Source organism: Anas platyrhynchos, chromosome 4 (genome assembly GCF_047663525.1).
Source record: "Anas platyrhynchos isolate ZD024472 breed Pekin duck chromosome 4, IASCAAS_PekinDuck_T2T, whole genome shotgun sequence".
NCBI classification, from domain to species: domain Eukaryota; kingdom Metazoa; phylum Chordata; class Aves; order Anseriformes; family Anatidae; genus Anas; species Anas platyrhynchos.
In genome coordinates this window covers 60,494,770-60,507,197 of record NC_092590.1, presented here as the reverse complement: position 1 = coordinate 60,507,197, position 12,428 = coordinate 60,494,770, and the positions used below count along the sequence as shown (strand labels likewise).

Below are 12,428 nucleotides of genomic sequence, written 5' to 3'. Positions count from 1 at the left end.
AAGTTTAACAAGCCTTTTGGGTTTTTATCCTAGGCTGTACTTGCTGACCTTTCAACCCTGAAGGTTATGCCTCTTCTTCAAATCTTCTTGTTTGCTACTGTCACTTGATTTGCTTCAACAATGCTGATACCACACTTCCAGTCTTTCATGAGAAGCTAATAATTAACTATGCAACGTCTGCATAAAACCAAAATTGAACTGTATGTATAATATTCATTTAGAAATCATGACCTTAATTGAATTTTGTAACTGAAAACAGGAACTTTGCGCACAGATGTGTGTAATGCATGCTACTGAATTTCCCTGTAACAATGGTTAGTACATGTACATTAAGAATGACTACTTATGCAAAAACAAAGCATGAATCGGTGTCTAAAATGCATGTAATATTAAATAAATGTAATGTGATTCTTCATCTGAGTTGTGACGTTAATGCTTCAGAATTATGAACACTTTTCATATTAAATAACTTTTTCAAACTCACAGCTCAGAGGATATCAACTCGAATACTGTAAGTGGAGAAAATAAAAATACTTTAGCTTACAATATTTTTTTCTTATTTTCTAAGAATGCAGATGGACAACACGTCAGTTCTGCTATCTCTGTTTTACTTATTCTTCCCACTGAAGTTTTCTCTGTCTTCTCATATTAGTTACTTATGTTTATTTTTTCATACAGAGAGTTGTAGTCGCCCTTTCCTCATTCACCGACATGCCCTCTCAGGCGTCTTCTAAAGTCCTACCCAGAGTCTCATCAAAGGTCCCATGCTGTAAAATATGTTCCCCTGCAGAGAAGGCCTGAGCATAGCTTCCTTCTGAACTTGTTGAAGCCAGTCCTCACATGAGCCAAAATATTCCCCTGAGGATGATGCCAAGAGTTCTTTCACGGTGCCCCACACCCTCTTTGAGAGAGCAGCGTTGTGCCTTTGCCAGTTTTCCAGCCCTGGTGATTCAACAGCTCAGGCTTCAGTTCAGAATCCAAACTCGTATCGATGTGTGACGGATTTTCACTACGCTATCAGGCTGGCTCATTGTCTGTTAGCGAGTACTATTTTGTGAGGTCTTCCAGCTTTTTCCACTGGCTTGTTTAATACCAAAGTGGGAATCACTAATCTGGTTTGATTTGTGTCTTAATACCTGGAAAAGGATCAAAGTCAAAAGGATATAATGGGGCATATAGCCACTGAGGTTGCCATAGGACTTTTATCTTCATCCTATGTGTTATATATATGTAGTTGTCATACATGAGTGTACATACATTATGTATGTATGACAATAAAATACAAACCATAATTTGCTCAAAAGATACCTAAAAAGTGATCTAAGCCAAAATCTCAGATAAGGTAATGAGCTTTATGTGTGTGCATCTGTCTAGATAATATAGTAAGAAACTTACTGAACGTGTATAGATTGTTACTAAATTTATAAGGCTAACTTAAAAAAAAAAAAAAAGTAAAGTTTTGGCTTCAGCATGATCACTTCTTACATGAAGAACTAAACTGCTTAATAGGTATGACATTGAATAATATTTTGGGAAAATTTCTTCTGGATAACCAAGAAAATAGATCTTTTAATATTTGACAGAAATGGTTTTAACACTTTAACTAGAGGCTTTTCTAGACATTTAGTTTTTTAAAAAAGGACGCACATGACAGCTTTTATCTTTACAGAAAGTATTACCCTATTTTACATATGGGGAATGAAGGCATAGAAAGATTAAGAGATTTGCTGAAGATTACAGAGTAAATTCCTAAGAGATGAGCAGTCTCTCCTGAATTCCTGTTTATACTTCAGGAAGCTTGGTTTATGTATTAACCACGAGACCTTACTTCATCTTCGTGACAGCACATCATGCACATCTACTTCTGAAAATGGAGCATTTTGCAGTTTTAAAATCCGTAAGACTGGGTACCAACTTAGAAATTATAATGTTACAAAGCAGTCACAAGGACTGTGGCTCAATAAGCTCATTACAAGGTTACCATGGCTTTTAGGGAATTAAAAGTGTTTACTAAATAGCGAATGAGATCCCTGAGAGCCCTGCTGGACCCCCTAATTCTTCCCACTGCTCTGTGTAGGTACATGGTGCAGAATCTGACCATTACCCTAACCCATTCCTTGATGGGATTTTTGAGTGATATTCTCTCTCTCTCTCTCAATCTCTCTCTCTCTTTTTTTTTTTTTTTTTTTTTTTTTTTTAAGTAGTTTTGAGAAGGTATCAATAGGTAGAGATAGAGACTGATGGGTGATTGAATAAGTCATTTTGTGAATGACAGACGTGGTGTGTCTTCTTGTGATGTGGCATCTCATTATTTATTCTACCCATCTCGCTTCTCCCCTGTGTCTTTCTTCCTTCCCCGCTGGAGTACTTAATCTGTCCTTTATCTACGTTTCTCCTGCTGGTTGAACAAGGGACCTTATGCTAGCAGCTAGCGTAGACCATTGTGCATCATTAGCCAGACCACTCGTGCTGGCTGCTTTGTCAGCCTGAGGTGATGCCGTGCCTCTTGCTTCAGGGTTGGCCAGACAAAGGCTTTGGGGACTACCTGCAGCCTTGAACCAGGCGTTGTATTGACCAGCTGCAGCAGGGAATCTCCTGAAGGCCTCTGCTGACTTTTGTCAGATGTTTAAATTGATTTTTGTGAGTCACAGAAAGGTACGCACATACACACAGATATGTATACAGGAATGATGAGTACAATTGCTTTACAATAAGATTAAGATAAGATTAAAAATGAACTGGCTCTTCTCCTTAGACTTGCAATTATACTCTGTTGGAACTTTTTTGAAATCTATTTTAAAAATTGCTTTTACTGAAGTTTTATTGTTTTCATGTTCCCATCAGTTTCTCATTTTGGTTCCAACAAAATATTGTGTTTCAGTTTCTGGCTGATATGTGTATTTTTAATCTTTTGTTTAAATAATACTCTTCCACTTTTCACTAAACAGATTGGTTTCTATCTCACAGCTAGATACTTCTCTTGTACAATTGCTTAAGTGTTAATTCTTCAGCTCTGGAGAGCAGTTCAAACCTGTTAAAGGCCATGGTCTATCACCAGGCTTCCTAAATCGTAAAACTCCTCTTTCATTTATACTGTTATAAATCACAGCCAAATTTTGACAGTAAAATCATAAATAAAGATGCTTATATTGATTTAAATAGATATAGCTGAACCTTAAATGGCTCAGTCTAGCCAAATTGTTTTTCTTGGTCTGTTCCTCCCTGTATGAAATCAATACAAACTAATGTTTGAGTTCAAGAACCAATTGTTTCCATATTTCTAGAGAAAGATCAATTTTTGCTGCTTACCTTTGGGATTCTGGCTATGACCTGTCAAAAGTTTTGTGTAATGTTAAAGAGACTGTTTAAAAAAAAAAAAAAAGCAAGAGCAAATAGCCTTTTCAAAAAATGTACTCAAGTTACCTTATTTCAGTACTCCAAAAAGTATATTGAAACTTTAGTCTTGATGGCTTGGCAATAGAACAGTTTAATAACTAGAACAGTTCCTACTTTTTACTGGATTTTTTTTGCTCATAGTAACAAATTTTACTGTGAGAAATGCAGGGAATTTAGAGGTTGTAAAACAGTTAGGTATCCCAGTAAAGGGAAAGGCTGGAAAGTCATCACTGCAGGACAAATTTCTGTGTGTTTCCAGAAACCAGCAGAAAAAACGGTGCCCAAGTCTCTCTTTTACTCTCTTCCAATAAAAAGAAATCCAATGAATTTTACACAGTTCTTCCAACAAGACTAAAGGGATTTCACTGAATAAATTGCTGTGTGAACATCAAATAGGGGAAAGCCATTTAGTGAGTGGCTTATTAACCCTAAGTAAGAATTCATTTAGAGCTACTGAAACACAGCGTGAGACTGCGGTAGTGTATTTTCGGTCGGGGAGGAGAAGAGCCTTTCTACCCTTTTTAACAAATCGGAAAAATACTTCTCAGCTCCTCTGTCAAGCATTTCATGTTAGGAAGCGGGGGAGGGAGGGGAGGATGCAGGAGTGGCTGGAGCTGCTGGGCTCTTCCTTTTCCCTCCTTTCTTACAGCCTTTTCCTGTTCACGCCTGGCCGCTGGCAGATGGTGCTGCGCTGGCCGCTTTCATCCCCAAAGCGGACACAGGAAAGGCAATCAGCCGAAGCCAGTGTTTGAGATCAACAGGGCTTTGTATCTGGTGTGGCCGGCTACGGCCTCCTTCCTCCGGCCCCAGAAACCCGCCTGGGGCTGGGCCGCGGGTGCAGCAGGGCCAGGGCCAAAGCTGGGACAGGCGGGGAAGCTGCCCCAGAGACCAATTCCCCCTCAAGAGTTAGCCACCCTGGGCTTTAGAAGAGGGTCTCAAGGACAGCCATGCCATTATTTTTAGAGCTTTAGGACCCGGTATAACAGGGGATAAAAAAAATCCCCTTTTTCTGGTGGCGGCTTGCAGAGGTTTGGGCTTTCCACACAAGGCCACGCTTGTTGAGGGGCTGCGTGCCTGTGAGCGGTTCTGTGGAAGCCGTTTGTTGCTGTAAACAGCCACAGAAACTGGGAGCTCTGAGGTCTGCTGAAAGCACCAAAAGATTTTATTTTATTTTATTTCCTGCACACGTCATGCTTAGCTTTTTCAACACCTTAACAAAAACATTGAAGCAGGGAAAATCAGTTTGATCCAGCCATGGAGCAGTTGTGCTCTGCTTTAAAACTGTTAAAATGTCTCGTCTTCGTATTTTTTTAATTAGCCAATGAATAATTTAATACCAACTGACTACCGTACAGACCAATCACGTTTTTGGGAAGCGTCTCAGGATGCTTATGTCTGCTGCAGATGACAGGTAGTGCAACAGCATCCAGCAGACGTTAATGGGGACAGGATGAATGCATGCTTAGAAAATGATGTTTGCCTTTGGTTCGGTGAGCTTTGCAAAACTGCAGTGCATAATGCAATCCAGCTGTGCTAAGTACTGACTGGGGACCAATCCTAAAATGATTACAGGGTGGGTAATGCTGCTTTGTGGTAAACTTTTTTTTTTTTTTTGAGTCCGCAAACCTGAGGAGATGCACCTGATTCTGCATCGTATCAGATGTTACATTACTGCCTGCAGGAGCTGAGCTTTGGGTTCCGTGATGGAGGATGCAGCAGGGCCTCTAGTTGTCCATGTTTCCAAATCAGTGTGTTGTTTTAGATGTTAGGCTACTGATATGTGCTAGCAATTATCTCTAGAGAATTGGCTGTATAGACGACCATGGTGCTTTGCCAAGTGACACTGTGTTTGGCTGAACAGTTTGAACAAATTGTTTCTTTTGGGATTATGACCAAAATAAACGGAATATTTAACAAAGAAGTTAAATCCCACAGTTTATGCAAGACAAAGCATGCAACCAATTTCTGTGTGGTGTTTTAAACAACAAAGATTGGAATTGGATTGTCAAAGACAAAATGCGTTATAGTCACCTAATGTATTCTAGTAGGCATCTGATAGCTCACTTTATTCAACAGTGGTTTATTCAATGAATAATACATTCTGTATTTTTTTTTCTGAAAAGTAATATTTAGGGTTAAGTTATGCAGTTAATGAGTCCAGTAGTGAATAGGAAATCACCACAAATATATGTTGTAAAAAGCAATAGTATTTAATTTTCTGTATGTTCAGAATTATGATCTACAATTGTTTGGTTATTTGTCTAGCGTCACAAGATTTTCCCTTTTCTCTCTCTCTCTTTTTTTTTTTTTTTTTTTCCTAGTGCTTCTGGGTTACAAAAACAGAGGCATTGCTTTGAAGCCCAATTCTGGTTCATTAACACTGACATCAAACTCTGACTGGAAAATTGGCAGTGTTACAGCTTGTGAAGGAAGTTCCGGTTGCTTTCAGCATTCATGTTAGTGGTGAAGTTTGCTCTACAGTTTCCAACATAAGGACATATTTAGAAATTTAATTTTAGTTTGTGATACACTGGAGATGTTCTGACCACCACATCTTGCCATAACCAGTTTCCGAAGATGTACAGTTCAGTGCCAGACATGGGAAAGCAGTAATACTGGTATTAGCAGCCCTCACCCTGAGCACTGAGGCAGGAGAGCCTGTCTCCAACTTCTGCTTCACTATCACACCAGTGGAAAAGGATTCTTGAAATGAAAGGCTTGTGGAAAAAAAAGTGTGCAAACTCTGTAGAATGTCTCTGCAGCACAGAAAGGGGCTGGCTATTCATGATTTGTACGTTTAACAAAGTACACTTTCTTCTACTGACTTCACATTGCATCTTCATGCAGCATGAATGTCAATAAAAAGGTGAAAAGGTGTTCCTGAATTCTTTTTTTTAATTTATAAGCTGGAGTAAATATTGAATCATATGAAGGAGAAAATATATTTTTGACATATTTGTATAGATTTTGGAATTCAAACTTTTACCACTTGATATTTTCTCATTTAGAGCTTTACCTCCTCTTCTCCTTTTTACGGCATTCATTATCCTTACATAGTTTTGTATAATTTGGCTTTCTTGCCACTGTGAATTACATTTTAGAGCTTAAAGAAAACACACATTTCTGATTAGGACTTATCTTTCCATTAGAAAGATATTATTTCTAATCAGTTATGAAGAAATGCTGGAAAGACTTTAAAGATTCGGTATCAGTCCATTCCTGCATTAGGTGGTGATATGGATAAGGGCGAGTATTACACTGGAGAGTCGCTTTACAGCAGGTATATATTTAGGCAGGTAATCAGTATTCAGACCTGCAAACACAGCATGAGAAGATGAAAGTAGTAGATGTTTGGGCTTTATAGCAATCTAGGTTAATAAAGATCAAGAGGTTTGAAATGTTAGAAAGTCAAATCCATCAAAGACCTTCCTGTCAGTGCTGTCATCCTGAAACAGCAGGGGCTGCTGCCCAGGGTGTTTTCTTGATAATCCTGTGTCACATTTCTGGATGTAAAGTTGGAGAAACAGTGTGGAGAAAGGATGTTCTGCGTTTCTGTCAGGTTTTCCATTAGGAGGAGAGAGAGAGAGAGAAGCAGTGAATTTACAGGCACGATAAACACTGCAAATCTTCTCAAGCTGGTTGTTAGCCTACGTGTTCACTCAAAGTTGGAAAAAACCTGTCTGAGGCCATATTCAGTAGCATGGCTTTAAAAGAAGTCACACACAACAGTGTATGTACTAACTTTCAAGCAGGTAATTAAAATATTCCCATTATTATACTATTCGTAAAACTCATCCGTATTACTTGACTTATGTAAAAGGAAGGGTCAAGATGCTAGTTCCTACAAATAAACTGTTTTAGTTACAGTAGATGTTTATGCAATGTTCCAGAACATAAGGAAAGGGCAAAATAAAAGTAATAAAAGTATCTTTTCCAGAGAACCAACGGAGAACTGTGAAATCTGGATAAATAGGAAAACAAAGATCGTCTTACATGGTGTGTACAATAGCAATTTGTGATGTTAGGAGCTATAGACATTTTTCTAGTTTGTCAGATACTTCCTGGTCTCTGGTAGTGGTGACATTCTTAACGATCAATCAGACTCTTGATGTTCTTAAATAAACTTTTTTTTTTTTTTCAATAAGGAGTAAGACTTCATAAAGAGATAGGCTTCCTGTTCACAAGCTCCACAGTTCAATCAAGACTATTCTCAGCCAGACTAGCCTTAATTTTTGTTCTTTTTGTAGAATTTCCTGTAGATCTCTCAGAAAACTGCATCCAGCCCAACTGCAATGAGTGCATTCTCGATGCAAATGTAAGTCATCTTTTCAATTTGCTCTTGACTGAAATTTTGCCCCCTTTCAGAAAACAGTGTGGTGAGATTATTAAATAGCAAGTGCAGGGTGGATATCTCTTTGCTGACTTCAGGCCAGACATTTAGACAGGGAGATGGTTATTGATACTGCTGGGGAAATTGTTCCAATGCAAACAGGTCAAGGCTGTATGCTCTGCTTTTGGTGGGACTGGGCCATTCAAAGACAGGGCTATTATGGGACAGAGACATTGTTTAAAGACCCACTGCAGTATTAAGATTTTAGTAAGGATTAAAGCTAGCTTTTTATTTCCTTCATAGTATTTCTTTTAAAAATTTACTATTCCTTTTATTTCAGTGTTGTGACTTTACAGGCCATTTGTTAGATCTAAAAGGGGGTGCTGTCAGGATTTAAGTGCACCTCATGTCATGCTCTCCTGTCCAGCTTAAAGACTCCCAGGACAAGGCAACTAACCTGCTTTAAGGAACAACACCCACTGTCATAGTTTGTGGTTTGCTGCCATGTCTCTCCAGTAACTCTGGACAGGTTTCACAACTACCTCAAATCTTCATCATTGAGGAGACATTAGAAACCTATTTTTTTTTCTTTGTTTGGTAGCTGTTTCTTGAGCTTGCCCTTCTTTGTCAGATTATAAAAATATCAAGACTGCACAGAAGGTATCAGTCCTGGCGTGATACTGAACTCTTAGTTCTGAAGGACCACAAATCCTAGTTCCTGATGAAGCAGAACATTGCTGGTGTTAGCACAGCTAATCCCACTGAGAATGCATCTCTGGAGCCAAATGTTTCTCTGAGTCTCTCTTTAGTCCTTCAGGATTGGTTCTGAATATATCTTCTGAACTAACTGAGGTGTAAATATGATGACAAATAGGAAATCATCAGAATAGATTTACTCATTGCTACTGGATGTGTAAGTAAGCTGTAAGCATTCATCCTTGTTGTTGTTTTCCAGTATTTCAGTAAGTAACAGTAGTAGTAGTAATACTTCAGTAAGGCCTAAAAGTATTGATTCCTCTCCTCTCTTTCCCTCCCCTCCCCTTCTCTCTTCTCCCATCTCCTTTCTTCTCCCCAAAGTGCAGCAGTTAAATTACTAAAATAGTTTTTCAAGGTTCCCTTTATGGCCAGTAGACTGAAACAAATATTTCAAAAGAAAAGTTATCTGATCTCAGACATTTGTTTTAGAGAGAAATGAACAACCTTCTGGAAGTTCCAGCCTCTCTCTATTGATTCTGAAGTGATCAGGATTTGACTGTCTCTGTGGTGGTTTCACACTGCTGGGCAGCTGGACTCCACCACACTGCTCTGTCACTCCCTGTCCTCAAATGAAGAGGGGAAAAACTATGATGGAAAAGGGCTCAAGGGCTGATACAAGGACAGGGAGATCACTCACCAGTTATCATCATGGGCAAAACTGACTCAGTGTAGTGAGAGTAATTTATTTTATTGCCTATTACTAACAGGCCAGAACAGGGAGAAACTAAAAGCAAACTAAAAACACCTTCCCCCATCAACCTCCTCCCCCGAGTGGTGCAGATGAATGGGGAATGGGGGCTGTGGTCAGTCTCTGATGCTTCACCTCTGCCGCTCCTTCACGGTCACTCCCTGTCCCTGCTCCACATGGGGTCCCTCCCACGGGATACCGTCCTTCCTGAACTGATCCTGTGTGGGCTTCCCACAGGGAGCAGCTCTTCAAGAACTGCTCCCACATGGCTCCGTAGCATGGGGTCCATCTCCCAGGAGCAAACTGCTCCAGCACGGGTCCCTCACAGGTGGCAGCTCCCCCCAGACCCCTGCTCCTGCATGGGCTCTTCTCCACGGGCTGCAGCTCCAGCCTGGGGCCTGCTCCTGCAGGGGCTCTCTATGGGCCGCAGCCTCCTCCAGGACACAACCACCTGCTCCACCAGGGGCTCCTCCATGGGCTGCAGCATGGAGATCTGCTCCATGTGGGACCCATGGGCTGCACGGGAACAGCCTGCTCCACCAGGGGCCTCTGCACAGGCCGCAGGGGAGCTTCTGCTCCATGCCTGAAGCACCTCCTGCCCTCCTTCTGCAATGACCTTGGTGTCTATAAGGCTATTTCCCTCACATTTTCTCACTCCTCTCTCCCAGCTGCTGTGGCACAACAGTTTTTTTCCCTTTCTTCAGTCTGCTCTCCCAGAGGCCCAACCAGCATTGCTCACTGGCTGAGCTCTGGGAAGCAGCAGGTCCCTTTGGAGCCGGGTGGAGCTGGCTCTGACCTGACATGAGGCAGCTGCTGGGCTCTGCTCACAGAGCTGGGCCCTGCAGACCCCTGCTACCAAAATCTTGCAACGTAAACCCAGTACAATGATTTGGATATCTAACTTTTAGTTGAACTCTTCTCTGTATTTTCCCATTAACCATCATGAACAGTTTACAAAAAAGTGTTGAAACTCATTAAATAGATGTAGATAAATCCTATACAGGTTATATCAGAGAAAGCTGACAAACTTCATCAATAAATGCAGAACATTTTTTGTCCTACCACTAACCAAAACTCTCCCAGTTTTGTCATGAAGGCAGATTAGAGAATAAAAAAGTAAAAATCTGAGGAAAATCATGAAGGTCATTCAAATCCAGTGCTCAGGAAAGACTAGTACCTTGCACACAACCTCCAAGTATCACAACCTGCAAAGCAAGCAGCAACAAAAATGAACTGCACATGTACTATTTCTGAAGATGTAAGTTATAGATGAAATTTTGCTTTCACTTTTTTTTTTTTTTTTTTCTCCCTCAGAAATACAGCTGTTTGTAGTGTCATAATGCCAAATTCCCAAGGTTGTATTTGAAAGTAGGAAGTCAATCCGTTTCCAGTGTTCTTGTAACTGAGAATATGCCCTTCAATGCTTTTTTTCCTATTACCTACACCAAATAATTAAAAAATAAAAATAAAGCAAGACAAAATATCTGTTATTTGACTTTCTCAGCAGTAGTTTCCATATCACCTTCACCTTTCTGAGTGATCTGAGACTAGCTGTCTCTGCCTCTGCAGAGTGATCGTATTTGTTGTGTGACACATAACTCGTGGTGACACTCATGTGTGACACATCGCACGTGCCATAGCAGTCTGATGGATCTAGGGAGAGCTGCTGTTTACAGGATGTGCGGCTTGCCTTCCGAAATTCCAGGAAATAATCTGATTGCTGTGACCTCAGAGCAGCCATTTCAATTTACTACAAAACAACTGATAATATAGTTGTATTTACAAACAATGTACACATTCACTAGGCTTTTTATCTTCTAGTCATAGATCATGAGAATATAATCTCCTTTTCACTCAAGTTCTGGCCACCGAATGAGTGGTTGCTTGTCCAACCTTTCAATCAACAGCTGCTAAAACTACCAGAACCACATTTGAAGCAAATCTCCGATCACTTCCTTCTTGCCTGCTCATGAGGTCATAATATTCTTTGTTCTTATCCCAAATATTTACTTAAAGGGGTGAAAGATTTCCATTTTAAACAACTGAGCTGACAGCATTTTCTTAGACCCCACTCAGTAAGATAAAGAACACCTCTCTGCATTAGAAGCTAACAGGGCTTTGGCTATTTATTTAGACAGACAAAAATAATGAAAGTTACTACACACATTGGTTTTAATGCAGCAGTTCCCTTGGTTACAGACAATTCCCCAGCACACCTCTACCAGCCAGAACAGGCAGACTCCATCCCAAACTTTTCCAGCTACAAGTGAGTAGGAACTTTTTCTCCTAGTGAAAACATCCCCAAACATGCCCCAAGAGGCAGTCTTCACTACTTGCTGTGAACATATGAGTATATGCTAATTAGTATGCCCAAATTCTTTTTTTTTTTTTTTTTTTAATTTATTGTAACTTTTAGTCTTAGTTTTTGGTGGTGGTTGTGCTGGTCGGCATGCTTAGTTTAAAATAAAAGCTAGTCCTCTACAGTAGTGACACTGTCATCTCCTGGTTGTACTTTTTTTCCTTGTTTGCTGTCTAGCAGGAAGGAGTAGGCAGACACAAAGCACTTTCCGTCTCAGCTCCCGGTATGTGTAGATTTAGAGATTTACTGAGATTTAGAGAAAGTGAAAGAAAGATTATGTACATACTGGGATTCTTTTTTATATGGCAATTAAATTATTTGTACACCCTTCCCTCCGAGATAGCCTTTTTTAGTAAGTCATCTCACTAAAGAGTGAGAAGCTACCACTTCTGTCTTGAAATGGGCTGAATTCACATATAACATGAAAACAGAAGGATGGCCAGCACGTTATTTTAGTATGTTGATTGGTTGTGTAATATTACCGATCATTAAATCTTAAAAATATTCATATTGATTATTTAAAGACAGGTTTGCAAATGAACTGAATATGACTTTACTGGAGATGCAAAATTGTCACAGTCAAAGCCCTCTTAAAAAAATGAATAAAATGTCTGGACTTTTACAATCTGGCACCCAATCTTGGGTTAAAAAATAAAATAAAGAAAAAAAAGAGTGTAGTGAGGTGCATGCTCTTAGTATATCAGATGAAGAAAGGGACTTAATAATATCTAGCTAGCTCTCCAAGGTTGTCCCTTGGCAAATAAACATACTTCTGACCACCCTAAGCTGTAATATGCTAATTTCCACAGCTGTTTTTGTGTTATTCTTGAATGTTCCTGTAGCTGTCAAAACATATAACAACCCATTGTTTTGTTGTAATCCAACTGTCACACCAAATA

The 12,428-nt window shown here is 39.8% G+C and overlaps 1 protein-coding gene across 2 annotated transcripts in view; it reads left to right on the top strand.

Moving 5' to 3' along the window:
• The window catches only part of TBC1D19 (TBC1 domain family member 19), a 46,419-nt gene extending 46,004 nt beyond the window's left edge, over window positions 1-415 (top strand). For both annotated transcript variants that reach the window (XM_038178705.2, XM_027457289.3), the window contains one exon: window positions 34-415. In XM_038178705.2, coding sequence (XP_038034633.1) covers window positions 34-108 — 75 coding nt within the window. In that variant the 3' untranslated portion in view covers window positions 109-415. The remainder of the gene's footprint in view (window positions 1-33) is intronic.
• The last annotated feature ends 12,013 nt before the right edge of the window (window positions 416-12,428 follow it).